The following is a 26,316-nucleotide window of genomic DNA, read 5'->3' on the forward strand; positions in this document are numbered from 1 at the left end:
TATAGTAGTATAGATATAGATTTTTTTTAATGCAGCGTCTCATCTAGGTTTTGTACTGTAATTAAACACAACACTCATTTGGTCACTGAAATACCCTATTATTTGTTGCATAGCTCTAATATATTTCGTTGTGCTCGATCTTTCCAAAAACGTCACACAGCATGCCAACAGAGAACAGTTCCTTCAACATTTTAGGGTGGACAAAGGTATGGATATGGGTGGATGGGTGAAAGGATATATCCATTATTTGGGAAGATGGATAGTCCTGTATGCTAGAGAATGTGGGGATTAGTGAAGAGGGTGTAGATAGATGGATTAAAGATGAGGTTTAATGAAGCTAGTGTAGATGGTGGATGGACGGTGCTGTTTAGGAGGAATTAAGAGGGGGTAAATAAATGGGCACAAAGTACGGGAGTGAATAAAGATGTACCTTAGGGATGATTGCACAGTGTCTGGATGGATGAAGAAGATTTCGATGGATGGAGAGTGGGGATGAAAAAAAAGGGTGTAGATGGTTAAGTGGGTGAATGGTTGGATGAAGAGGGGGGTGTAAACAGATGAGTGGATGGATCTGGGAGTTTAGGAGGATGGATTTTGGTGGACACATGGGTGGATAGCCAAATCGGTGCTTGGATGAATGATTTTCTCATTGTGGTGCCTAGGTGGATTAATGTGTGGTTGTTAGGATAGATAGATATGAACAATTTCTTGATGTGAATTTGCATTCTGAACAGTGTAGTGTTTACCTCTCTGCCGAGCGTCAGTATTACATGAGCTTGCCATGTTTGCCAGCGTTAAATGGGTTCAGGCATAGACATTGATATCAAGAAGCTACTGGTACCCTTAGAAGACAACAGGAAGATCTATGAGAAGCACCAGTGGTTTGATCCGCTTGGAGGCCTTCAGGCACTCACTGTGCTCTCTAGGCTTCCCTTGGTTCAATCAAAGTGAGCATATGAAAAGCCGTGGATCCTATTACATTTGGGACTATGTACTATGAACTTAAACGACAGGGGAGGACAAAAAAGATGCAGCAAGGTCGACTAAATAATGTAGTAAAAAATGCAAATTATGCAGCATAATACAGCACATCTTGTGAGAGTATTACTTGATTATTGTGTCATTTGTACTCTTGCTAACACCGTCTGGGCAAAACCTTCAGCTCCTTATTTCCAATTAAACCCCCAAAACTGTAATAAGGAACAGAAACGTGACTAGTCATCCTTTGAGAAGCGGCTTCTACTTAGTGGCAACTTGTGTAGCTGCATTTTTAGCAACGTTTGATCCGAATGAGCCAGAATCAAATTGTGTTGTTAAACTCAGCAGATTGTGCAGCTATAATGGAATGTGTGGCAAAATCGGAAAATTCATTATTCTGCAAAAAAAAATGCAGAGGCCTCAAAATCACATTATTCAAGTGGCCCTCGTTATACCATGCTACCCACGTCATTATCGAGGGTTGTTTGGCTAGAGCTTCACAAGCCACATAGACCTCTCGCCTTCCCTATAAGGGCTAAACAGCCTTCTCAGCTTCATCTGATAAAAAGGCAGGCTTTAGTTGAGATCCGGTCATCATTTTAAGGCCAGGAGACGTTTTTAAAAATCTCAAATAATCAAAGAGCAAGTGAAAGACTACCACAGACGGCATTGTGATAAAAAAAATTACTTATTGATATGACTGTCTAGCTCTCTTGAATGTCCTACTGAGGTAGAGTGGCCACCTGTTCACGAATTATATGGACTGTCTGTCAATTGAGCCTTATATCCACTATTTCATGGTTGTAGCGCACTGTGCTTTGTATGTTGCTACACTATGCCACTTGCGGGAGTACATTACTCAGTGTGTTGGTGCCCTTTGAAGCAGGGTGGCGGCGCATAGTTCTGAGGGTAATGGTGCAGTGTGCCTCAGGTTAAAATTGCTTGTGCGGTGGGTGGTGGGCCACTGTTCTGAGTGATTGTGCCCTGTGCTATGTATGGTGGTGAACTATGCTGTTGGTGGAGCTGCACTATGCAGTGACTAATGAACTGTCCAGGGTATATGGTGATCCATTGTTTGGCACCTCTTCGCATGCTGATCGAGGATTGTATGTGTGGTATGTTTCAAAATATTATCTATTCTCCTTTTCTGTCTCTCATTCATTTGTTTAGGTTTGATGGTGTAATATAGTTCTTGCATCATTCTAGGTGAACATAGTGTGTGCTACACTTACCCAAAGGGCTTTGGTACACTGGCATAACCTATTCCTTCAAATCTTTTGTAACCACTTACTCGACGTTTATCTCGATCTCTGGACTATTACTACCCATGAACTGGAAATCCACGTTTATCTATAAGAGCACTGCTTCTGATGCTGTTATTCAGCATAAAAAGGGTGAACTGTGAGGAACTTTCTCCTACGTTGGGTGTCAAATATTTCCAATATTTTCAAGTTCTTAATCTATAAATAAGCCCAGTTACATAAGATGCTCAATATTGCTTGTGTCGGCAATATATTAACTTACTGTTTATACTGGCGCTTGACTTACACAGATGTCTGTAAATCTGACCTTATTTCCAGAATCTTTGTCCTGAATTCTTACCCTCTTTCCTGAACTTGTATAGCCCCCTCCCAGAGTTTGCCATAGTCTATTGCGATTTCATTGTTGCTCTGTCGTACATTGCTGGTAGCTAAATGCCTGTGCTAAAATTGTGCACCTATTTTTAGGAGTGTGATGGACTTTGTTTTGCTGGGTTTATTTATGTATGTGTGTACGAATATTGTATTTATATAGCTCAAACCTAGCCAAAAGGCAGAAGACCGTGTCAAAGATAGGCATAACCGCAAAAGAAAATTAAAGGACACCACAAAAAAAACTATTTGCTTTAGCTGAGGGCACGATTCAGAAAAGGGGGGTGGTGCTGAACAGAGTGTCTGAATTAAGCAGACCACTCTTACCCAGTCCAAAGATCAGGGCTTGATCCATCACCGTTATTTATCTCACTGCACCATCCCAGCTCAGAATCTGGCTATATGCAAATCAGTCTGTCTCTGGCCCAGTGCATCATGGGAACAGGGCAGACTAAACTACCAAGCCAATTCTTCACCAGAAAGGAGACAAGCTATCGGGGACCGGTTTCTGGCATTTCAGCCGTGTTCGGCCCGGCTTACTTGAATCCTGATGGTGCAGTGAGAAAGGGACTCATGTCTGAGTATACCCTGCCACACCTATAGTGGCCAAAAACGATTCAGAAAAGGGGGTGGTGATGAACAGAGTGTCTGAATTAAGCAGACCACTCTTACCCAGTCCAAAGATCAGGGCTTGATCCATCACCGTTATTTATCTCACTGCACCATCCCAGCTCAGAACCTGGCTATATGCAAATCAGTCTGTCCCTGGCCCAGTGCATCATGGGAGCAGGGCAGACTAAACTACCAAGCCAATTCTTCACCAGAAAGGAGACAAGCTACTGGGGACCGGTTTCTGGCATTTCAGCCGTCTTCGGCCCGGCTTGCTTGAATCCTGATGGTGCAGTGAGAAAGGGACTCATGTCTGAGTATACCCTGCCACACCTATAGTGGCCAAAAACGATTCAGAAAAGGGGGTGGTGATGAACAGAGTGTCTGAATTAAGCAGACCACTCTTACCCAGTCCAAAGATCAGGGCTTGATCCATCACTGTTATTTATCTCTCTCTGAGGGCAGGCAGCATTTGAGCATCAAAAGGGGTTGGGGTCCAGAGCCTGGTTTTAAAAGTAGCCCCTCTCCACTGCAGCCGGCCCTGCTTCTTACCGGTCACTCATATATTACAACACAACACAATACCTCTCGGACCATAGATTTTTTAATTACTCATGGCCATGGATCTCGTTTTTTTCCTCACAGCAGGTTCAATGAATGAACAAAAAACTTTCAATTTTTTAACATAAGGTGGGTACACAACTATTCAATCATTTTTTCATTAACCCCTCCCCTGCGCCAAACGTTCCGCCCCAGTGCGGAACGTTCTATTAAGCGGGTGTGGCCGCGACGTTTAGCGGACGTGCGTAGCACTACCAAGGTAGTGCACACGACGTCCGCTGAACGTTCGCAGCACTTAAGGGGTTGATGAACAACACAGAACTTTCTTTACTCTTCAAGTGTTCTATTTATCTTATGTATTAAATCTTTTATTGAGGAAAAATAAGCATAATGCACCTCTCGACATTGTCTGTATCGGCCCCTGATAGGAGGCAGCCTAGTGCTGAGGCCCCGCTGGCGCCCAATGTGTCCCCTTCGGGATCTACTTCAGTTAACACAGCAAGCCGCCTACAACCCACCAGGGCCGGCCGCGTCAAAACAGGTGCCATAGAGGTGCAAGCTAAGCCAACAATAATGCAGGAATGAACAGGAATCCCCAACTCAGGACTTAAAACAACCCCTAGGTTCCCTTCCCTCCCACTCCCTCCCCTCTCCTTGTCCATAAGTTAAGTATAGGCAGTAGGTCATTGCTGACTCTCTACAAGTCAGGCGGCGCTGCACGTGTTGGGGCTCTGCGTTTGTGCGTGCGTGTCTTGGGCTCCGGGAGTGGGGTTTCTGCAAGGCGCAGCAGACGTAGGTAACGGGGACAGCTCACCTCCCTGAATTCCCCGGTCAGCAGGGTAAGGAATGGCTGCCAAAGCGCTGCAAAGTCCGCCCCCCTCCCGCAGAGGCTAGTGACAGCTTCTCCATACCCAGTATTGCCCAGAGACGATGCAACCAACCCAACTGCTGCGGGGCGTGGGCGGCCCTCCAGTGGGCTACAATGTTCTGAACTGCCGCCCCCAGGGCCAGCGCTATCAGTTTCCCCCTCCAGGATTTCAGGGGGTACATGAGGGCGTTCGGGAGGCCCAGTATGATGTAGGCTGGGAAACGAGGTAGCTGCATGTCCAGGTGGGAGTCTATGAGATCCAGAATAGGAGTCCAGTATGAACAGAGCTTGTCGCAGCTCCATAACCAGTGTTCTAGTGTGCCTAGTTCCCCGCAGCCCCTCCAACATCTGTCGCTAACCCGAGTGTCCCACTGGTGCAGCCTCTCGGGTGTGTGATACCAATATGTGGCGACTTTGGTTAGTGTCTCAGTGAGACCCGTGTGGTGCGCTGAATGTCTGGCTCTGTGGTAAACCCCTTCCCATTCTTTCATTGTGAGTTGTCGCCCAAGATCCCTCTGCCACCTAGCCCGGCCTGCATTGTATGTGTGGATGTTGGTGAGGAGTAGGTAGAGGTCCGAGATCAGTTTTTTATTTGAGGTGCGGGTCAGCAACCACTTCTCATAAGGCGTGAGGTGTCGTCGGGCTCCCGGTTGGATCGAGGGGTGAAGTACCCAGTGTCGCACTTGCAGGCATTGTAGGCGATCCGTCTCAGCGATGCCATAGTCTGCTTTTACTTTGTGGAACGGGAGGACACCTTTGAGGTCAAACATGTGACCCGCATCTCTGCAGGGAGTCGGTCTCCATGCTGCGTATGCTCTAGCGTCCAGGCCTGGCGTAAAGTACGGGTTGTCGAAAATCAGTGTCATCGGCGAGGGAAAGGAGGTCAATCCCTTGGCCACGGCCACTCTGTCCCACACTTCTAGGACTGTGCTCGTGATTTTAGAGGCGTAGAGGTTAGGGGGTCTATGCCGGCGTGGCAGGAATGGTATCCCCTGCAATGTGCGACCCGCTACCGCCTGGTCCTGGAAGAGCCAGTGTTTGCCCGACTCTAATTGATGCCACTCCACCAGCGTGCGCAGCTGCGCCGCCTGAAAGTATAACGTGAGATCGGATATACCAACCCCCCCGTGAGCAGGAGGCAGAGTGGCGATAGTATGTTTAAACCGCGGTCGTCGGCCGTTCCAGATGAACCGCGTTAACTCTGTTTGGGTTTGTTGAAGCCACCCGTCGGCGGTCTCAAGGGGAGCGTCTGGAACAAATATAGAATCTGGGGCAGTAACGTCATTTTGACTGCTGCGATCCGACCCAGCCAGGATAATGTGAGGGGCTTCCAGCGCCGCAGCTACTCTTGGAGTTTCTTCGTGAGCGCCTCGTAGTTGGTCCATGCTGTACCCTGCACTGTCGGGGTCAGGAGGACGCCCAGATAGGAGACAGAGGCATCCGCCCACTGCATTTTGAACTCCGCTTTGACCTCCTCCAGTGTATCAGACCGCAGCGAGATGTTCAGGGCCTCCGATTTCGCCTCGTTAATTTTAAAGCCCGACGCCAGTGCGAAGGTACGGAGTTCCGCAAAGAGTGCGCGTAGTGACTGCATCGGGTTGGTGAGGGACAGTAGGATATCGTCCGCATACAGACTAATTTTATGCGTGTCTCCGCCAAATGGAATGCCAGAGATGAGTTTGTGGTGTCGCACTCTCTGCGCCATTGGCTCCATATAGAGCGCGAACAGGAGTGGAGAGAGCGGGCAACCCTGGCGGGTACCCCTGCCGATGTCAAATCTCGGGGAGGTATGGCCATTAACTCGTACCGCTGCATTGGGTCGGCGGTAACAATTAAATATGCGGTGGCGGAGGGTTTCCCCAAACCCGAAGTGCCGCAGTACTTGGTCAAGGTAGGGCCAATTCACCCTGTCAAATGCCTTCTCAGCATCGATAGTGAGGAGCATACAGCCCGGCCTCGTAAGCGATCCGGCTTCAATAAGGTGGAGGACTCGCCGGGTGTTGTCACTGGTCTGCCTTTGGGGGATGAAGCCTGACTGGTCAGGTTCAATCAGTTGCTGCATGTAAGGCGCTAGGCGACATGCGAGGATGCCGGTGTAAAGCTTCAGATCTATGTTTAGCAGAGAGCTAGGCCTGTAGGAGCCGCATTTGGTTGGGTCGCGGCCGGGTTTGGGAATCACGGAGATAGACGCCTCGAGCAGGTCTGGGGGGATGGCCCCGGGCTGATCAAAGGTATTAAACAGGTCACGCATGAGGGGGGCAACCTGTGGGCAAAATGTCTTATAGAAGGCCGCTGTGTAGCCATCTGGTCCCGGAGATTTCCCCACTTTGAGGCGGGATATCGCCGAAATGACCTCCTCAAGGCCTATGGGCCGATCTTGGAATTCCGCCTGCGCCTGATTTAGGGTGGGGAGTGCTGCGCCTCGCAAGTAGTCCATTCCGGCGCTCGGGTCCAGGCGGTCCGCATCATAGAGGGCGGCGTAAAAGTTACCGAAGGCCGTCTTCCGTGAGCTGGGTGCCACTAGCAGATTGGAGGGATCGTACCTGCTGCCTCTGAGTCTGCGCCCGAAGCCTACTTGCCAAGAGTTTCCCACATCTGTCACCCCCGGTGTAGTATGCGTGCTTGAGGCGCATGGCGGCATATTCCGCCACATCCTGGTCCAGGGCAGCCAGCATCTTCCTCTCGGTGCACAACTGGTGCCACGCCCGCGCTGGTGCATCTGCTCCAATTCTGCCACCCGTTGAGTGAGTTCGGCCCTTTTCAGCGCTCTCTCCCTATTGTTAGCGGCGGCGATTGAGATGATGTCACCGCGAAGGACCGCCTTGAGGGCCGCCCATTGCGTGGCCTTAGTCGTGTCCCCATTTGCGTTGTGAGACAAGAATTGAGTGATCACGGTTTTAAGCCTGTCTTGAGTGTCCGGGAGCTGCAGAAGTCCGTCCCGAAGCCTCCAGTGTCGTTGGGGTGCCGGCGTGGGCGCCATCTGAAAGGTCGCCACCACCGGTGAGTGGTCCGACAGCGAGGCCGGGAGTATCTCCACGTCCGTGGCCTGTGTCGCCAGCTGGGAGGAACACAAAAAATAGTCCAACCTCGCGTAGGTCTTGCGTGCTGCTGAGTAGTATGTGTATGCAGTCGTTTGTGGATGAGCGTGTCTCCATAGGTCAATGAGGCCTAGATCTGCTAGATGCGTGTGTCCTGATGCCGAGAGTGCCCCCACCTGTCCGAGCCTCTGACCTGAGCGATCTGCTGTGTTGTGGAACACTAGGTTAAGATCTCCACCGAATAGAAAAGTGTGGGTGTGTAGTAGTAGTGGCTTACTCTAGTGCAGTGTGTAGGAACTTTTCCTGCCCTTCGTTCGGCGCGTAGACAGAGCCCACTAGTAGTGTTTGGCCCCCAACCTGGAAACTGTGGAGGAGGAGCCGCCCCTTGATCTCGGCCTCTTTCTATGTGACCCTCCCCTCAAAGGACCTGGCTACTGAGATTGCCACCCCGGCTATCTTTTTTTGGGTGGAGGAGAAAAACTGCCAAGGGAAGGAGCGCGATTTAAGTCTGTGTTGATCTTTAGATACAAGGTGTGTCTCTTGTAGGAGGCAGATATCTGCTTTCGAGCGTTCCAAGAAGGACAGTATCGCTTTCTGCTTGATGGGGTTGTTGAGGCCCCGCACATTAAGTGAGAGTATAGTCAGGTGACGCGTCATGGCGGGGGCAATAAGGAAGGTGATAGGTCCCGCCTCTGGGCTGCGGGTGCGTGCCATAGGACAATGTCGTGCTCGGCACGGGTGTGTCCGCCGACCCCATCTGCAAGGTTAAAACCCCCTGGACAAGGAGAGCCCTCCCTCCCCCCCACCCCCCCCCTCCTCAACCCCCCCCAATCCCAACAAGTGCAACTCCCCCCTCCCGGCCCACCCCCCTTCCCGTCATCCCAACCATGAAAAAAGTTCGAACAAACACAGTCCCAGGTCCAGGTAGTAGTCCGCTGGACCCGTAGTAAGGTGTATCCTTGGTGTGTAGGCAATGGCCACGGTGTAGGCGGACGGAGTTTGTCCCCGTCCGCCGTAGTGGGCAGGTCGTTAGGGTCACAGCAGGGAAAGTGTGTGGAGTCCGAAGCCTCCGCCCCTGCCGCCGGTTCAAGCAGTCCCGGCCTCATCGAATCCGCCTGGGCCCGTGCTCCCACAGGTTGGGGGTCAGCCAATGTCCGGTTTCACCAAGCCCTGCGCTACGGTTTCCACCGCCGCTCGACGACCCTCCTCCATCTCTGTTGCTGCGGGGCGCCGCGGTCTGTGGCGACGTCGTTGCTGCTTCCATCGCCCGGCTGTGTCCTCACCGGCAGTGCCCCCACTCGCAGGGCCCTTTTCCATTATCGGCTCCTCGATGCCCAGTAGACTACAAGCCTCTCTGAGGGAGCGCAATTGGTGGAGGTTGTTGCCGAGTCTGAACACCAGTCTGAAGGGGTGCCCCCAGCTGTAGGAGATATTGCGCTTACGTAGTTCCGCCGTGACCGGCCGAAAGGTGCGTCGCTTCTCCAAAGTAAGGGCTGCGAGGTCCTGGTATAAAGTTGGGGAGTGTGTGCCAAAGGTGACTGGTGCCATCTGACGTGCCTTGTTGAGGATCTCTTCTTTGGTCCTAAAGTCTTGCACACACACTAGGATGTCTGCTGGGTGGGCCGCATTAGCTCTAGGCGGGCCCGTCCGATGTGCCCTGTCCAGTCCCAGGGGAGAGTCCGCCGGCCGGCCCAGAATATGGTTGAACAGTCCCCGGGTGAATTGAAAGAGATCTTCCGTGTCTGGGGACTGCTTCACTCCCCGAATTCTAATGTTGTGCCGCCTGGAGCGGTTCTCCAAGTCCTCGGCATGAGTTTGGAGGTCTACTTGCTGATCATGAATGCGTACCAGTTCCTGTCGCAGTGCCTCAAGCTCCGCATCCCGCGTGTCGCATTTCGTCTCCAAATCCGCAACTCTCTCCCCAATGGCGTCGGTGTCGCGGCGCACCTCCTTTATTTCCTCCTGGAGTTCCTTCTTCAGGGCGCGTATGTCCTCGCGCAGACCAGTAAAGAGAGACTCCAAGAAAGAGCGCGTGACCGGGCCCTCTGGGTCCGCCTTTCCCAAGGACGGAGAGTCCGAGGCTTTCTTCTCGGAGCCCACTCGGTGGCTGGTCGTCGCGACGTCCGTCCGTTTCCCCATAGTGCCGGGGGTGAAGAGCTCTGTGATGGTGCAGTCTTTCCGGGTCCTCCTGTTGGACATGACCCTGTGAGGCCCTCTCCAGTGTGCTGAGCGGCCGCCACTAGTGTTGGTGGCCTGCGGGGCCCAAAACCTCAAGCGCGCCAAAGTCCCGCAACGTCAGGCACGCGGGCAGCTCGGGGATCAGCGAGCCAGTCGGGGGAGCCAGGAGCAGGACCGGGTCCAGGTACCAAATGGCGGGCCAGTGCTGAGGAATCTGGGCAGACACGGGGTAGGGAGCCCCCCGAGTGGGCAGGCGAGGTGCTAAGTGCAGGATTCCCCTCCGTGTCGTGGCACCAATGCGTGGTCCTTGGTCGGCCTCCAGCCACGTGCTAGTGGTCTCTGCGCAGGTCGGGCCTCTGCCACTTGTCGCTCGGTGCACAGCGTGGGCGAGTGTCTGGCCTCGTGCCTGTCCTTAGGGAGGTAGTGTGGTGGCAGCAGGCCGTGGAGAGAGGGAGCACAGGCCGACTGAGGGTGCTGTCCCAGGCGCGGTTCCAGGCCTCTCAAAATGGCGGGCCGTCGCGCTTCTCAGCCCGGCCGGGTGGAGGGAAAAGCGGGCGCTCTGCAGGAGGGGGGGGCCCAACGCCACTGCCTCACCCCCCCGGTCACCTCCTCACCGCCGGGTCTGCCCCGCTGGGCGCCGGGGGCCGATCGTCCACCCCCTGCACCTCACCTCTGGTTGCTGTAAGGGCACTCCAGGCGCTGCTGTCGTCGTCGTAGATGCACACCGGCAGCCTCGGCAGCCGCCAGGGCGGGGGCGGCTCCGATGTCCGGGAGCGGCAGCAGGTCCGCAGAAGCCTCTGCGAAGGGGTTGCGGGAAGCCTCGCGCGCCGCCGCGCGGGCCGGACCTGCTGCCACCACCGCTGCCCGCCCGGGGTATCACCAAGGCGGTCCTCAGGCTCCGCCCACCACGGCCTCGCTCTCGCCTCTCCGTACACGCCAGGCCCCAACGGCCGCAGTAGCTTCGGCCAGTCCCGGCGAGAACTAGGCGTCTTCCGCTGTCAGCGCCAACCGCAGGCGTCCCCGCTACAACAACGCCGGTGTCAGGCACTCCGCGAGACCCTTCGGGCCGGGATAGGTGCTATAATTGTGCTGAAGTTCGGCGACCGGCGGCGGGAGCTCGGCAGAGCACGTCCGCTCACACCGCCATCTTGGCCACGCCCCAATCTCTATTTATCTTATGTGTTTTTGTTTTCATAAATGCGAATATTCAATTTCACAACTAAACATAGTTTGATTACTTTTTATATTATATTTGTACATACGATCTTCCTGCAAGGAAACATTTTTGTTGTTTGCAAAGGAATTATAAACAATAATCAAACTGAGTGCATATCATATATACAGTGAATTCCACATTTTAGCATGTTTGGTCATAATCCTACGTTTTATATCCACCAGGGTACATCTGAATAGTACTCATTGGTAAATTTTACTAGGTGGTCCTTAAAAAAGTCTAGGCTCAGAGTGTCATTCCGCAAATGTTCAAAGTTTAGACCACTCAGCTTTTTTTGGCTAAACTTTTCGAGTCCTTTTTAATACTCCTATTTACTACTGGTACTCTGAGTCCTGTGAAAGTGAAAAGTGAGTTAAGTGGGTGTGCCTACCGGTCACTCAGCAGTGCAAACCTACCCAGGTCATCGCTGAGGGCCTGACATGAACTCTTACAATTATTTTGATAGTGATTTTTTCTGCTGCTAGTAGGCCGGTGCCCCATACGTTGATTTCGGACCACAAGCATTTGAGGTGTTTTTGTTATAGAAAATGTTTGGCCGTGAAGGGACTTGTTGATGTGGAAACATTTTTAATTATCAGACATTATTCAACCCCAAAATAGCCGAAAGAAGGAGCAGGTATTCCCTTAGGCCAGACTACAGTCAGATGAAGAAGGTCATATCAAAGGTTGGTTTGCATTGTGAACAGTGCGCTGATCCATGCTGCCATCATGGTGTTTTAAGTGCAGGTTGATAGAGTTCATGGAGTGAGGTGACATTAGTGTATACAGAGTATTTGGAAAAGAAATAGAAATGGCTTTATTGTTCTGTGGTGGTTCTGAATATGATGACATGTGAGATCAGGAAGTGATATTTGCAATCCTCTTTTAGAATTAGGTAATCGCCTATAATGATCAGCAGTACATAATCTGCATAGTGATTGCACTTGGAAAATTGGTAAACTCGAAGGACTCTGTATTCTTACTAGATAGATGAGGCCCTAACTGACCGGCTTGTTAGTTTCGCAGGTATCCAATACATTGTGAAATAGTTCTTGCGTTTGTGTTGGGAAGGGTCCAACGCCCAAGCGATGTGAGAGCGCAACAGTTAATCTTTAAAGAAAGGAAAAATTAAATCTCAAAATATTTTGCTTCAAGTAGATAACAGGTATATGATGAGAGATACTGTGTGTGTGTGTGTGTGTGTCTGTGTCTGTGTGTTGCCTGTATTCCCGTATGTTTGCACTTGCAGACTCAGTGCTGTAAAGGGGCAGGTGCTGTCCGGTACTGAGTACCCGCACTTATTTAATTTGGAAACCGAAGTACTTACTTCTCACCATTGCGGCAATACATTTATTGGGAGAGTGCAGGCACTTCTCAGGAACAAACAGGTACTCTGAGCAGGAGTACCAGCACCTTTGTATTTCCATTTAACGCACCGTGCATCTACTTAATAATTCTACATGCCTAAAATTACGTGTCCCTTTTGAGGAACATTTGAAGCTGTTGGTCCAATCGCGAGCACCACACAATGTGTGAATGTTACATCATGTCTTCAGAGGAGTTGTTGCAGGTGGTTTTTTATAGTGTGTTTGTTCATCATGCGTTATGCAGACATGTAACTTTCTTCTCCTCTCGTTTCAGGGGACCATCAGTGTGGGCGTGGATGCCACCGAGCTCTTTGACCGGTACGATGAGGACTTCGAAGACGCGCCCGGGAGCACCTTCCCTCACATTGAAATCAACCGCATGCACATCGCCCAGTCAATTGAGGTACAGTAACGTTGAACAAAGCAAACACAAGGAGATGATGGAGGGGGCGCTGAAACTTTGCAGACACTCCTCCCCAGTCACAGATCTGGGTTGAATCCATCATCGTTCTTTAGCTCACTTCATCACCCCAGTTCAGACACAGCTATATGCAAATAGTCTTGACCCTGTGCCTCATGGGACAGTCCAGCCTGAACTGCCAAGCCATTTCTTCACTGGACCGGAAACGAGCGTCCTGGGACCGGTTTTGTGCTAACAGCCCTCATCGGCCAGGCTAGCTTGAATCCAGTGGCAAAGTGAGCAAGAGACCCACGTCTGGGCATACCCTGCCAACTTAGGGCGAACAAAGCAAACACAAGACCATCATCTCTTTGTGTTTGCTTTGTTCGCCCTAAGTTGGCAGGGTATGCCCAGAAGTGGGTCCCTTGCTCACTTTGCCACTGGATTCAAGCTAGCCCGGCTGATGAGGGTTATGCATCCGAAACCGGTCCCAGGATGCTTGTTTCCGGTCCAGTGAAGACATGGCTTGGCAGTTCGGCCGACTGTTCCCATGAGGCACAGGGTAAAGACTGATTTGCATATAGCTGTGTCTGAACCATGGTGGCCAAGTGAGCAATAGAACGATGATGGATTACACCCAGATCTGTGACTGGGGGTGAGCGTTTAAAAAGTTTCAGCGCCCCGTCCATCATCTCCTTGTGTTTGTACAGTAACGTCGCCGCCTGTTACCCAGCATGCCTCGCGCCGGCTCCGAATTAGCAACGCAAACCAGCACGGCGTAACTTCAGAATGAAGTGCCGCTCAAGTTTTATTTATTCCCTCATCTTTATGTATGGAGGGATACAATTACCAACTTTTTAAAAGATTAATTTCCACCTGGGAATGTTTGTGCAGTAGCTCATACATTTTGAGTTAAAAACACATCTGCCTTTTTGGCTCCTCTGTCAGGGCATCTAAATCTTCGCAGCAAGTTAGTCATGATGCAAAATGACTTCCGCAGTCACCACGCTGTGGCTCTGTGCACGTGCCCTGACTTTTCAAGGACGGTGCTCGGGTATTTGTCAGGAGAGGTTAAAGCCAGCAGAAGCGCCCACTCGGCTCTGATCGGAGATTTTGTAGCTTTTTCAGGGTCCGACAGTCCGAATGACAGATAAGGGACTCAACCTGACGGTTCACGCCGCTTGGGTGACTCCTCGACACGGTACATTGATTAAATGAGTGGAAACATTTATCTAGTGCCTAAAGAGAGCCTCTCGAGGCATCAAAACAATTTCTTACAAATCCAGAACCAAACCACCTACCGCCAGGGTACAAAATATCCCTTGAGAGTCCTCATCCTATATGACTTGAAATAGTTTACTGCCTAGTCTTTGAGGCTTGTTTCTTTCAGTGTCTTTTAAAGAAGGCTCCTTAAAACAAACTCTGACAGGACATACTTTGCACTGTGTTTCTGGCGTCACTCACAGTTTCGGCCTACCATCGCTGTGACTTCTTTACTGATGAGTATCATTACCCTCGCCATTCATTTTTATTTTTTCTTTGACTCCTAAGCCAAGTAAAGTAAATTAGTATAAATAAACATTAAACCAATTTGCGCGGGCATGAAAAAAATTAATTACTGTTAAAAAGGTTAAAATATCAGTTAGTATCACAATAGAACGGAAAATAATATACATTTAAACATGCTTTAAATGTACAGCTAAATCATATCATCATTTTTCATTAGGTTACCGCATGAAGGGAATATGGTGCTCACTTATTGTCCGCTTTGCCAGTTTATGTTTTTCCATTTCTAGAATTCAATTTCTTTTCGATGCATTTAATAAATACATTTCAAAGGTTATAGATGAGGGGTGGCTGTTTCTTTTTGGTGAAGTACCTTCTGTTGCATTACTGTAATTAATATACAGGAATACATTGTAATATTTTTATGGTTTTACGATTAGGGTTTGGTTTCTCGATTTTGTATTTTGTTATAATATACTTGGGGGTAGTTTTAGCTTTACCGTCAAGGTTACATTTAAATTTGGGTTAGCTTTATGGTTTAAGAGTAACCTTTGAGACTGGTGGTATGGTTAGGGTTAGTAAAGATATACATATTGAAGAAATGGGGTCCAAGGAACTGGCATTTCTTGTTCAGGTGTAGGGGTTGCAGTGATGGCTTGCTGTATAAAAAGTGTCTCAAAAATGGTGCCCAAAGTAATGACATTTATCCTGCTCCTTCATTTATCTCCTCCAGCAAGACAAATCTCTTTAAAGATATCAAAATATCCTTCTTTTCCTTTCCTTTCCATTCCCCTTTCCTTTCCATTCCCCTTTCCTTTCCATTCCCCTTTCCTTTCCATTCCCCTTTCCTATCCATTCCCCTTTCCTTTCCATTCCCCTTTCCCTTTCCATTCCCTTTTCTCCTTTCCATCCCCCTTTCTCACTTCCATTCCCCTTTCTCTTTTCCTTTCTCTCTCTCTCTTTCCCTTTCCCTTTTCCTTTCCCTTTCCCTTTTCCTTTCCCTTTCCCTTTCCCTTTCCCTTTCCTTCTTCTATTCCATGTAAATACCTCTTAGAAAGCTGTCTGATGTAAAGATGCCACTAAAATCTCGGAGGCCTTGCAAGCGCAGATTGAATCGGCAGAGGTACTTGGAATGTCACCTCGTGTTGGGGATGTGAGTTGTTTGAGCATGTATGCTGCCCTTGAGACCACATCTATGCTTACGGTATTTCTTACTATCCTACATCCGCGATAGTGCAATTGTACGTCACATTTATTTCTGAAATGAAGACTCATTAATAATGTGACTTGAAAACAAAATCTAGCATTGCTGTTGTCTTCACTTCCACTCAAAGGTATAGGAGTTGCCTTATCCACATGTTGTTTAATTATTTGGGGGGAGAATGATAATTTGATGGAAATGCTGGTGTTCACATATCAAGGAATTGTCTTTTACCATGAGAAAAGGGTGTTCTAGTAATATGAAACACATAACACTTGGCTTCATGAATCCCATTGCAAGTATTTTAACTTCAAATAGTATTATGCTGCAGCGTGGCTGAAGGAAGTGTTTGTCTTTAAGGGAAGCCAAGTAGTGCCTTCTCTGTATAGACAAGACGTCTGATCACTATGAAAACATTGCTTTCAGGCAAAGGCAGTAGGTAGCTTTTATATTCTGGATCCTAGGGCTCAAGGAATCTGCAAATCATTGCACTCATAACTAGTCTAGAAAACTAGTCAAACTTTTAAGGTTAAGAGAAAAACCTTATTTAAAAAGTAAGAATCTGTCAAAAGAGAATTGATCAAAATAGTGTGGAACTTCGCAAAACTAGGTGCACGGCACATAATGTGTACTTAAAATATGGTAACAGCATGATTGTCAAAAATGTACATACAGAATCAAAGGAAACAGAGAGAAGAATCTCCATTACTGCATAGAAATGGGGAGTGTGAAGTTCCTTTTCTCTTAACCGAGAAGGTGCTTGGCTTGTGGAGGAGCAGAAGGTGGAAGAAGAGGATCTGGAGAGGTTCAATGAGTGGAAAAATGGCCAATCACAAAAGTGGGAGGGAGCACAATGCTGGGCTTACCAGCACACAATTCCCTCAAATACATTGTAGTAAATGCAATGCATGATAACACTCGCTTCATTTGATAGTCTTTAGAATTCACCATTGCTGGTGCAGCCGGTGCTGTGTACCTCTAGACATGTTTCAGGATATTTGCCCTTCTTCAGCATAGAGTAACAAGTTAAATGTAGGGGTGCTGTCAGTGCTGTTCACAGTATTCTCAGGTTTCGGTTCCTACCCGTAGCACAGGTGGCTCCCCAAAGCTCGACAGCTCAACAAGGAGCCAATCATTAAAGTTTGAGGGAGGATACTGCTTGGCATATCAGCACACAGTTCGCCCTGTTGAACTTTCATCTAAAGTGAGTGTTATTATCCACTACATTTATCATATTGCATCGGGGCAAATTGTGTGCTGGTATGCTAGGCAGTGTGCTCCTCTCCCCTATTGGGAACATTGGTGACTGGAAGAAACCCTGGTGCTAAGTAGGGCATAGAGAGCAGGGAAAGAGTAGATGTAACCAGAAGAGCGATGGGGAGACAGGTGACAATAAAGGCACAAGTGCTTGGGCTGTAAAGAAAGCATGAAGGAGTAAGCACAGGGTTCAAGAACGGAGGCATTGTGGGTGAAGGACAAAGGACGGCACAAAACTGGAGAGGAACAAGACGGAGAAATGGACCAAATAGGAGAATGAACTGCAAAGGGAAGGAAACAAGCGTCATCACCAAGGAACATAACCTGAAAACATTGCCAGTGCAAGAAGGACATGGAATTACCCATTGTCAAAAGAATTGAAAAAAATAAGAGAATTGCGTTATTTAGTTGGACAAACAAGCAAACTGTAACCTGCTCAAACTACCTATACAGCAAGAGATTGGAGTGGAAAAACCTTCGAAATAGGCGCTCAAGAAAGCTCCTCCGAGTCTTTCCAGCAAAGTGGCACATTTAGCTTTGCAAATTTTAAATGTACTTCTTTGTTTGCATAAGGGGCTTTTTCTTTTACCATCAGTGCATACTCATCACATACGATAAATAAATTGTGCTAAGCATGAGACAGATTTTCCTCATAGACACTCCTTTCTTTTCCCTTGAGATGTCACTTGGACCACCTGCCCGAGTCAGATTGAGGAGTGCTTGACCTGCGCCACCTTCAAGCCATTCATCTAGAAGATAAATCAGAGCAGATGTTCAATTACTATATCTCACCATTAATCTGATTCTTAGTCTACCCTTGTGGATGATGATTTTTTAAATGGTTATTTCCATTTGAGAATCCAAAACATTAGAGCTACCTTCTCCTTCCTACCCATTCCTCTTTTACTCTTCCCAACTGACAGCCTCACTGCCACATCCACATGTAAATCCCCTATCCAAATCAGCCAGCCCGTTCTGATCCAATTGCCTACATAGATTCACACCTCTAGTTCTTTCCCCTCTCCCATCTGTACAACCATAAGCATCTGTACATTATGTGGTATCATCTGTCTTTTAAAAACAAAATCTGGCTACTGCTTTCCTTCAAACTACCATTCTGGAACCAAAATGCAGTGTTCGAGGCATGTGGGCTGCTGAATTCATATCTGTGCATATATCGCCGCCTAGTGTTGGGTCCGGATGATCGCACATTGTTGTCCTGGAAGAGTCTTCGAAGTATCACAAGATAGGTGGCTCCTCCCCTGGACTACAGTGTGCATGGGCATAGACTCCATCCTCAGATTGTTTTTTTCCGCCATTGGGTTCGGATGTATATTGGTTCACTCTAGTCGTAATCAATATAAAAGTTTCTTAAGGCCAAAAGGCCTTTAGTTTTTTCGTCGGTATAGTCTTGCGTTCGGTGCCCAGTTCTTTCCAGCTCAGTTCTGAGCCGGATTTCCAGGAGAGCCGCGTGCTTTTCGACGCTGAAGGCCCGGTCGACGCCAGAGGCCTTATCAACGAACCATCATGGAACGGACCCCGTTCAAGAGATGTCCCTTGTGCAACTTCAAGTATCCCCACATCGACGTCCACCCGGTGTGCAACAAGTGTCTGTCGCCGGATCATGATGAAGCCAGCTGCATGGCTTGTTCCTGTTCTCGATCCAAGAAGAAACTTCTACATCGACGCGCTGCGTGCAAGGAAGCCCAGCAGACTGCACCGGAGCCTGTGGACATCTTCGATGCCGGGGATGATGAAGGACCAGACCGGGAGGTTCGCGAGAACCTGTCGAATCCCGCGTCGGAGGTCAACTCCAACTACGACGCGGATGTTGAAATGCTCGAAGCAGAAGAAGTCGTCGACGAGGTAGGAGACGACGACGGGGCCTTTGGGGCCATGGAAGATAGCTCGAGCGAGGAGCTAAGCACACAAACTGACATTGGGGCCGAAACGCTTCATAAGGCTCAGGTCGAGGGATCGCCACTAGGCCTTACCCAAGATCTTCCAATAAGTTCTACGGCCCCGCCTTCGGGCTCGGCTTCGGACATTACTAAGGAGCCGCAAACTGTGAAATCGAAACCGAAAGTGAAAGCTCCGGTCTCGACGCAAGTGAAAGCACTGCTGCCTACATCGAAACCAAAAGTGCGTATTGCTTTGGTCGGCTCGAAGTCCTCGGACCTGTCGGCACCGACGAAGCAGAAGAGCGTTATCGACCCGAAGAAACAGCTCAAGGGCGTCGAGACTAAGTCTAGCGCGCTGAAGGCAAAGGTCAGGGCAGTCGACCCGAACAAATCGGCGCCGAAGACAGTCGACACCGACAAAGGACTCTGTGATCCGAAGGTTCTCGAGCCTCCGCGTCGACAAGACAAGGCCAAGAGCGGAACGACCTACGAGTACACGCCTGGTGGTGCCTCAAAGGATTCCGTCGATTCGACGCAGCCGTCCGCCTCATTCTCGAAGCAGGTGGCAGACTCCCTAAAGCGCATCAAGGACAAGGCCTCAAGTGTCGGGCCTAAAGATCCTCCACCTTCGAAGCCTGCCGATAAACCTCAGAAGACGTCGACGCCCATCCACTTCACGCTGCCGCCGAAAGTGGTGCCGAAGGCTTTCGCCCCTAAAATGGCCACCGACGTGCCCAAGAAGGTGTCCTCGGTGCCGAAGTCAACAACTGTGGTCCCGGCCATAAAGCATCGACAATCCTCGTTCGAAGAGCAACAGGAACAGTTTATCGATGCCGAGACAGGCAGACTTTCTCTTTATTAGCGGAAAATCGCCCCGGAACAGCCAATGGAGTCCTATAAAATTCCACTGAAGAAGAAAAAGGATTCTACTTCGACACCTGTTCTTGTAGAACCTGTATCTCCACGTGGCCATGATGTCTCACCCACTTATTCAGATGTGGACACTGGGGAAGGTGATAATGATGAATACAGCTATCCTGTGGACACTGATCCAGATGATACCAATGAACCCTGGGCAGCTGCTGCTGACCCAGGTGATCCTCACTCTACCCCAGACACTCAAGTGTATGCTGTGAAAACGTCGCCTACTGAGGATTCGGCAGCGTTTAATGCCCTCATTGAAAGGGCAGCTAAGAATCATGACGTCCAGCTCCATGCTGACCCCATTGAAGTAGACTTTCTTTTTGACACCTTTTCCACCTCAGAGCAGAGAGGACTGTCAAGACTCTGCCTATGTTGAAGGGTGTCTTGAAGCATGCTGGGGAAATCTTTAAGGAGCCTACAAGAGCCAGGGTGATAAACCCCAGAATTGAAAAGAAGTACAAACCGGCGCCTGGAGACCCTCCTTACATTAAGGGACAGTTGCCATTGGACTCTCTTGTTGTTTCTAATGCCCGGAAGAGGGCTAATTCACAAACAACGGGTGATGCTCCTCCCCCAGATAAGGAATCTAAGGTGTTTGAGGCATCAGGGAAAAGGGTAGCAGCTCAAGCAGCCAATATCTGATGCATTTCAAACACTCAGGCACTTCTAGCCAGGTATGACAGGGCACATTACGACACACTTGAGACCCTGTTACAGCACCTTCCAGATGAATACAAAGAGGCAGCTGAGATGCTCATCCAAGAAGGGAAGCTCATATCAAATGCTTCTATCAAATGTGCACTGGACGCAGCAGAGCTGTTAACACTAGTGTCATGCTGAGACGACATGCCTGGCTCAGAATCTCCGGGTTCAAGCCAGAAATACAGCCCACCATTCTACATCAGACAGTAAACCCTGATCATCTATTTGGCCCAGAGGTGGACACCACCTTAGAAAAAATCAAAAAAGACACTGAGACTGCTAAGTCCATGGGGGCTCTACAGTCGCAGCAGTTCAGGGGTGGTTCTTTTCGTCGCTCAAGCAATAGAGGTGTTTCCAGAGGCCAGCTCTCCCAAACCACACAGTACTATAAAGGCGGCACGCAGACCACATACACCAAACAAAGTAGAGGTGGATATCGTGGAAACAGCGCCAAAGGCAGAGGTCGTGGAAACAACAACTCCAGATCCTCCGCCACTAACAAACAGTGACGCCTTGTCACTGCCCCCGACCACGCAACACCTGTCGGGGGGAGACTTAAACAGTTCTGACAACGGACGCTTCTCTCCAGGGTTGGGGAGCTCATGTACTCCACTACACTGTGCAGGGACTATGGACACCACAGCAAAGGAAGATGCACATCAATGTTCTAGAACTGATGGCTATCTTCATGGCAATGAAAGCATTCAAGGTACATCTGTGCAACAAGGTTGTGTTGATCCGGACGGACAACATGACGGCCATGTACTACATCCAGAAGCAGGGAGGTACACACTCTCCACAGTTGTCTCATCTGGCTCAGAGCATGTGGAAGTGGGCCATTCAAAGGAATATCTTCCTCCTGGCGGAACACCTCCCGGGCAAGGACAATCAGATGGCGGACCTGCTCAGCAGGTACAGCCACCAAATGCACGAGTGGGAGATGCATCCATCAGTACTCCACCCGTACTTCCTAAAGTGGGGTCATCCAGTGATAGACCTGTTCGCCACAAAGGAAAACGCCAAATGCCGAAGCTTTGCCGCCAGGTTTCCACACCCACAGTCGCAGGGCAATGCCATATGGATGAACTGGTCAGGCAAATTTGCGTACGCTTTTCCCCCAGCACCTCCAATACCGCTGGTGGCACGCAAGCTGAAGCAGCACTCGATGACTCTCATCCTGGTTGCTCTGACGTGGGCTCGCCAACCATGGTACACCACGTTTCTGGAACTGTCCGTGGTACCGCATCAAAGGCTGCGCCTCACACCCAAGCTTTTGACTCTGAGCCATGGCGACATTCAGCATCCAGATCCGCAACAGCTCAACCTGGCCATCTGGCTCCTGAGGTCTTAGAGTTTGGCTACCTCAACTTACCTCCTGACTGTATGGACATAATCAGGGAGGCAAGGAAGCCCACCACCAGAGCATGCTATGCGGCGAAATGGAAGCGGTTTGTCATTTATTGTGCAGACCACAACATTAACCCACTGGATGCATCTATTCAGAACATCATTTGTTATCTCTTACATCTGTACAAATGTAATCTGGCCTATGCTTCCATTCGTATACATCTATCCGCAATGGCTGCTTATCTCCAAAACAGACAGCACCTCTCCCTTTTCAGAGTGCCTGCCATTAAAGCCTTTCTGGAAGGACTCAAACGAGTCATTCCTCCGCGGACACCACCAGCTCCCGAGTGGAACCTAAATGTGGTCCTCACCAGGCTGATGGGTCCCCCTTTCGAACCACTGCATTCATGCGAAATTCAGTTCTTGACATGGAAAGTGGCTTTCCTGATAGCGATTACGTCGCTACGACGAGTTAGTGAACTCCAGGCACTAACTATCCAAGAGCCATTTCTTCAATTTCATTCCAACAGGGTGGTGCTTCGCACTAACCCTAAGTTCCTTCCTAAGGTGGTTTCTCAGTTCCATATCAACCAGACTATAGAACTACCTGTGTTCTTCCAAAACCCAGAGTCAGTTGCGGAGAGGATGCTCCACACACTTGACGTCAAGAGGGCCTTAATGTACTACATTGATAGGACCAAAGATTTTCGGAAGACTAAACAACTATTTGTTGCCTTTTCGCCACAACACAAAGGCAATCCCATTTCCAAGGCTGGTATAGCCAGGTGGATCGTTAAGTGTATTCAGATCTGCTATCAGAAAGCCAAGCGCACTCTCACCATTCCACCGCGGGCCCACTCCACCTGGAAGTTGGGGGCCTGCATGGCTTTCCTTGGAAATATTCCTTTGGAAGACATATGTGGAGCTGCCACATGGTCTACCACACACACATTTACAAAACACTACTGTGTTGATGTGCACTGCAAACAGCAGGCAGCTGTAGGGCAGGCTGTTCTAAAAACACCTTTCCAAACCGCTGCAGCTGGCACAGGCGCCCGCCGTTAATGGAGAGACTGCTATGTATTCTATGCACAGATATGAATTCAGCAGCCCACATGCCGCGAACCGAATATGCTACTTACCAGTATGCATCTGTTCTTGGCATGTAGGGCTGCTGACATTCATATCGCCCGCCCGCCCTCCTCCCCGGCGCCTGTAGCGGCTGCAGCATTCACACATACTTCTAGCATGGTCATCATTCACAGAGTTTCACTCCATCTTTGCCACAATGGCTAAAAACAATCTGAGGATGGAGTCGATGCCCATGCGCACTGTAGTCCAGGGGAGGAGCCACCTATCTCGTGATACTTCGAAGACTCTTCCAGGACAACAATGTGCGATCATCCGGACCCAACACTAGGTGGCGATCTATGCACAGATATGAATGTCAGCAGCCCTACATGCCAAGAACAGATGCATACTACTAAGTAGCATATTCGTTTTTCTTTAAGGTCTTAAGATATATGTAGTTCCATAGGCTCATCCTTTCCTCTCCTCCAATAATTAACTAATTCCTAAAAGGCTGGTTTCTGAACTACTTATGTTCAATGAAAATCATCCCGAGCTACTAATATTGTTAGATTTATAATTGTGACCACATTAAAAAAAAAATACGAGTGGCCACCAACTGCTAGATTTTCAGCAGTGATCGCCTCATTTAATCAGATATGGTTGCCAGTAGGGATGTATAAAAGGCTTTGTCAATGTGTAATGCCTCTACATGGGTAATACATAACAGCCATAGCTGCAGTGCCCGTCGCCAAGGTAGTAATATGAGTAATAGGTATCCCCAGAGCAAAATGACTTATCACTGAAATGTCAGGTTTAAATATATTTGGAAAATTCAACCATTTCTCTCCCAAAAATCAGTTTGAGATCTGAAAATAGAAACATTTTCTTTTTGATTACAATTTTGGTCTAAATCTAATACTTCATCTAAGCACAAACTTCTTAAGTAGTAGGCTGGGCTGTTGACAGGAGAGCCACTTACAGGTAACTGTAGAGCTACTGGTTGGAGAAGCCTGATGCACGCACTTTCTTACTGGTTGGTCGCATTCCTCATACTGGATAAGGCATGGCCTTATGTAACCATTTGCAACTATGTAAAGCATTTCTTCTGAAAATGCCTCCGATACATACTGGTGCAGTTTAGGTGTATGAAAGACTTTGCCAGACCTTGTGCTGCCTATCTAAAAGCTGAGGATAAGGCAATGCTGTGATTATGCCTAGACAGAATTAGCTATATTTGGATAATTTAATTCAGAATGTAATTACAATTGATTATAAAGTACAAAAGTAGGCAATGAAACTCATAAACAATAATGCCAAGCTTGGGGTAATACACCAATTCAGTACACAGGGATGCCAGCGATGCAGAGAATCCAATTTAGTACCTGCACTTCATTCAAAGAGGTTGTGGAGTGGACCTACAGCAATCCAGTTGAAGGTTAATTTATGATATGTCAAGAATGACACCATGTTGTACCACCCACAGTAATTTGGGGTCCTATAAAACTAGTAGAGTGAGGCTAAGAGGATTCTGGTCAACAATAGGCAGAGATTGTGTAGATGTGTTCCTGTTGACCATCAATTCAAGTCAAGTCAGTTAATTTATATAGTGCGCTACATACCCAGAGGGTCTCAAGGCGCTTGAAGAAGGGGGGAAATTACATGTCGAATATCCAGGTTTTAATTTGCTTTCTGAATGCTGGGTGGTTCTGAGTGAGGCGAAGGTGAATGGGAAGTGAGTTCCAGGTTTTAGCCGCTAGGTAGGAGAAGGATCTTCCTCCCATGGTGGTTTTGTTGATGCGAGGAACAGCAACAAGGGCTTGGTTGGAAGAGCGTAGCTGGCGGGAGGGGGTGTAGAAGGAAAGTCGTGTGTTGAGGCATTCGGGTCCAAGTTCGTAAAGTGCTTTGTGTGCGTGGGTTAGGAGGCGGAATGTTATCCTCTTATTGACGGGGAGCCAGTGGAGGTTTTTCAGGTGATCAGAAATGTGGTCTTTACGCGGGATGTCTAGTATGAGTCTGGCTGATGCATTCTGGATGCGTTGGAGTTTTTTCTGAAGTTTTGCGGTGGTACCGGCGTATAGGGTGTTGCCGTAGTCCAGGCGGCTTGTAACCAGTGCGCGGGTGACCGTTTTTCTAGTTTCGGTGGGGATCCAGCGAAATGTCTTTTTGAGCATGCGAAGAATGTTGAAGCAAGATGATGAAACGGCGTTGACTTGTCTGGTCATCGAGAGTGATGAGTCCAGGATGACGCCCAGGTTCCGTGCGTGGTCCGTCGGGATGGGTGCTTTTCCAAGGGCCTCTGGCCACCAAGAGTCGTCCCAGGCAGAGGGGGAGGAACCTAAGATAAGGACTTCTGTTTTGTCTGAATTCAGTTTCAGACGGCTGTGCTTCATCCACTCGGCAACTTCTTTCATTCCTTCATGTAGGTTGGTTTTGGCGGTGTCAGGGTCTTTGGTGAGTGAGAGGATCAGTTGAGTGTCATCAGCGTAGGAGATGATGTTGAGGTTGTGTTGGTGTGCAATGGTCGCGAAGGGGCTCATGTATACGTTGAAGAGGGTGGGGCTGAGTGAAGATCCTTGTGGCACGCCGCAAATGACTTCAGTGGCCTCTGACTTGAATGGTGGGAGACGGACTCTCTGAGTTCTTCCGGTAAGGAACGAGGTGATCCATTCCAGTGCTTTTCCTTGGATTCCAATGTTTCTGAGGCGTTGTAACAGGGTGCTATGACAGACTGTGTCGAAGGCTGCGGAGAGGTCGAGGAGGATGAGGGCGACTGTGTCTCCATTGTTCAGTAGAGTTCGAATTTCGTCTGTTGCTGCGATGAGTGCGGTCTCAGTGCTGTGTTTGGCTCGGAAACCGGACTGTGAGGAATCGAGGGATTTGCTGGTTTCGAGGAAGGCGGCGAGCTGGTTGTTGACAGCTTTCTCGATGACTTTGGCCGGGAATGGGAGGAGCGAGATGGGGCGGTAGTTTTTGAGTTCGGTGGGGTCAGCTGTGGGTTTTTTCAGAAGGGCGCTGAGTTCGGCGTGTTTCCAGCTTTCCGGGAAGGTGGCGGAGTTGAGGGAGCAGTTGATGACGTCGCGGAGGTGTGGTGCTATGATGTAGTCTGCTTTGTTGAAGATGTGGTGAGGGCATGGGTCTGTTGGGGATCCTGAGTGGATGGAGTTCATCAGGCGGATGGTGTCCTCAGTGGAGATTGGGTTCCAATCATTAAGGATGTTCAGGGGGGGTGAAGGTACGGCAGAAGGTTGGGTGGGTTGGTCTCCGGGTTGGTTGTCGAAGCTGTTGTGGATGTCTGCGATTTTGTCGTGGAAGAACGAAGCTAGGGAGTCGCAAAGGGTTTGAGAGGGAGTGATGTCATTGGAGTTGGCAGTAGGGTTGGTAAACTCTTTGACGATGTTGAATAATTCCTTGCTGTTGGCGTTGTTGTCTAGTCGGTCTTTGAATGCGGCTTTCTTGGCAGTCCGGATCAGTTGGTGGTGTATGCGGGTGGCGTTTTTGAAGGCGTCCCTGGTGCTGGTGTTTGGGTCTTTTTTCCAGGCCTTCTCAAGGGAGCGACAGAGTTTC

At 49.1% G+C, this 26,316-nt stretch overlaps 1 protein-coding gene across 1 annotated transcript in view; it reads left to right on the forward strand.

The window, feature by feature from the left end:
* The window catches only part of DNAJC11 (DnaJ heat shock protein family (Hsp40) member C11), a 788,848-nt gene that overhangs the window by 497,697 nt on the left and 264,835 nt on the right, over positions 1–26,316 (forward strand). Inside the window, exon 5 of the mRNA XM_086922163.1 lies at positions 12,718–12,846. Within this exon, the coding sequence (XP_086778289.1) occupies positions 12,718–12,846 (129 nt within the window). The remainder of the gene's footprint in view (positions 1–12,717; positions 12,847–26,316) is intronic.

The sequence above is a fragment of the Lissotriton vulgaris genome, chromosome 5 (assembly GCF_964263255.1).
Source record: "Lissotriton vulgaris chromosome 5, aLisVul1.2, whole genome shotgun sequence".
In the NCBI taxonomy this organism is placed as follows: domain Eukaryota; kingdom Metazoa; phylum Chordata; class Amphibia; order Caudata; family Salamandridae; genus Lissotriton; species Lissotriton vulgaris.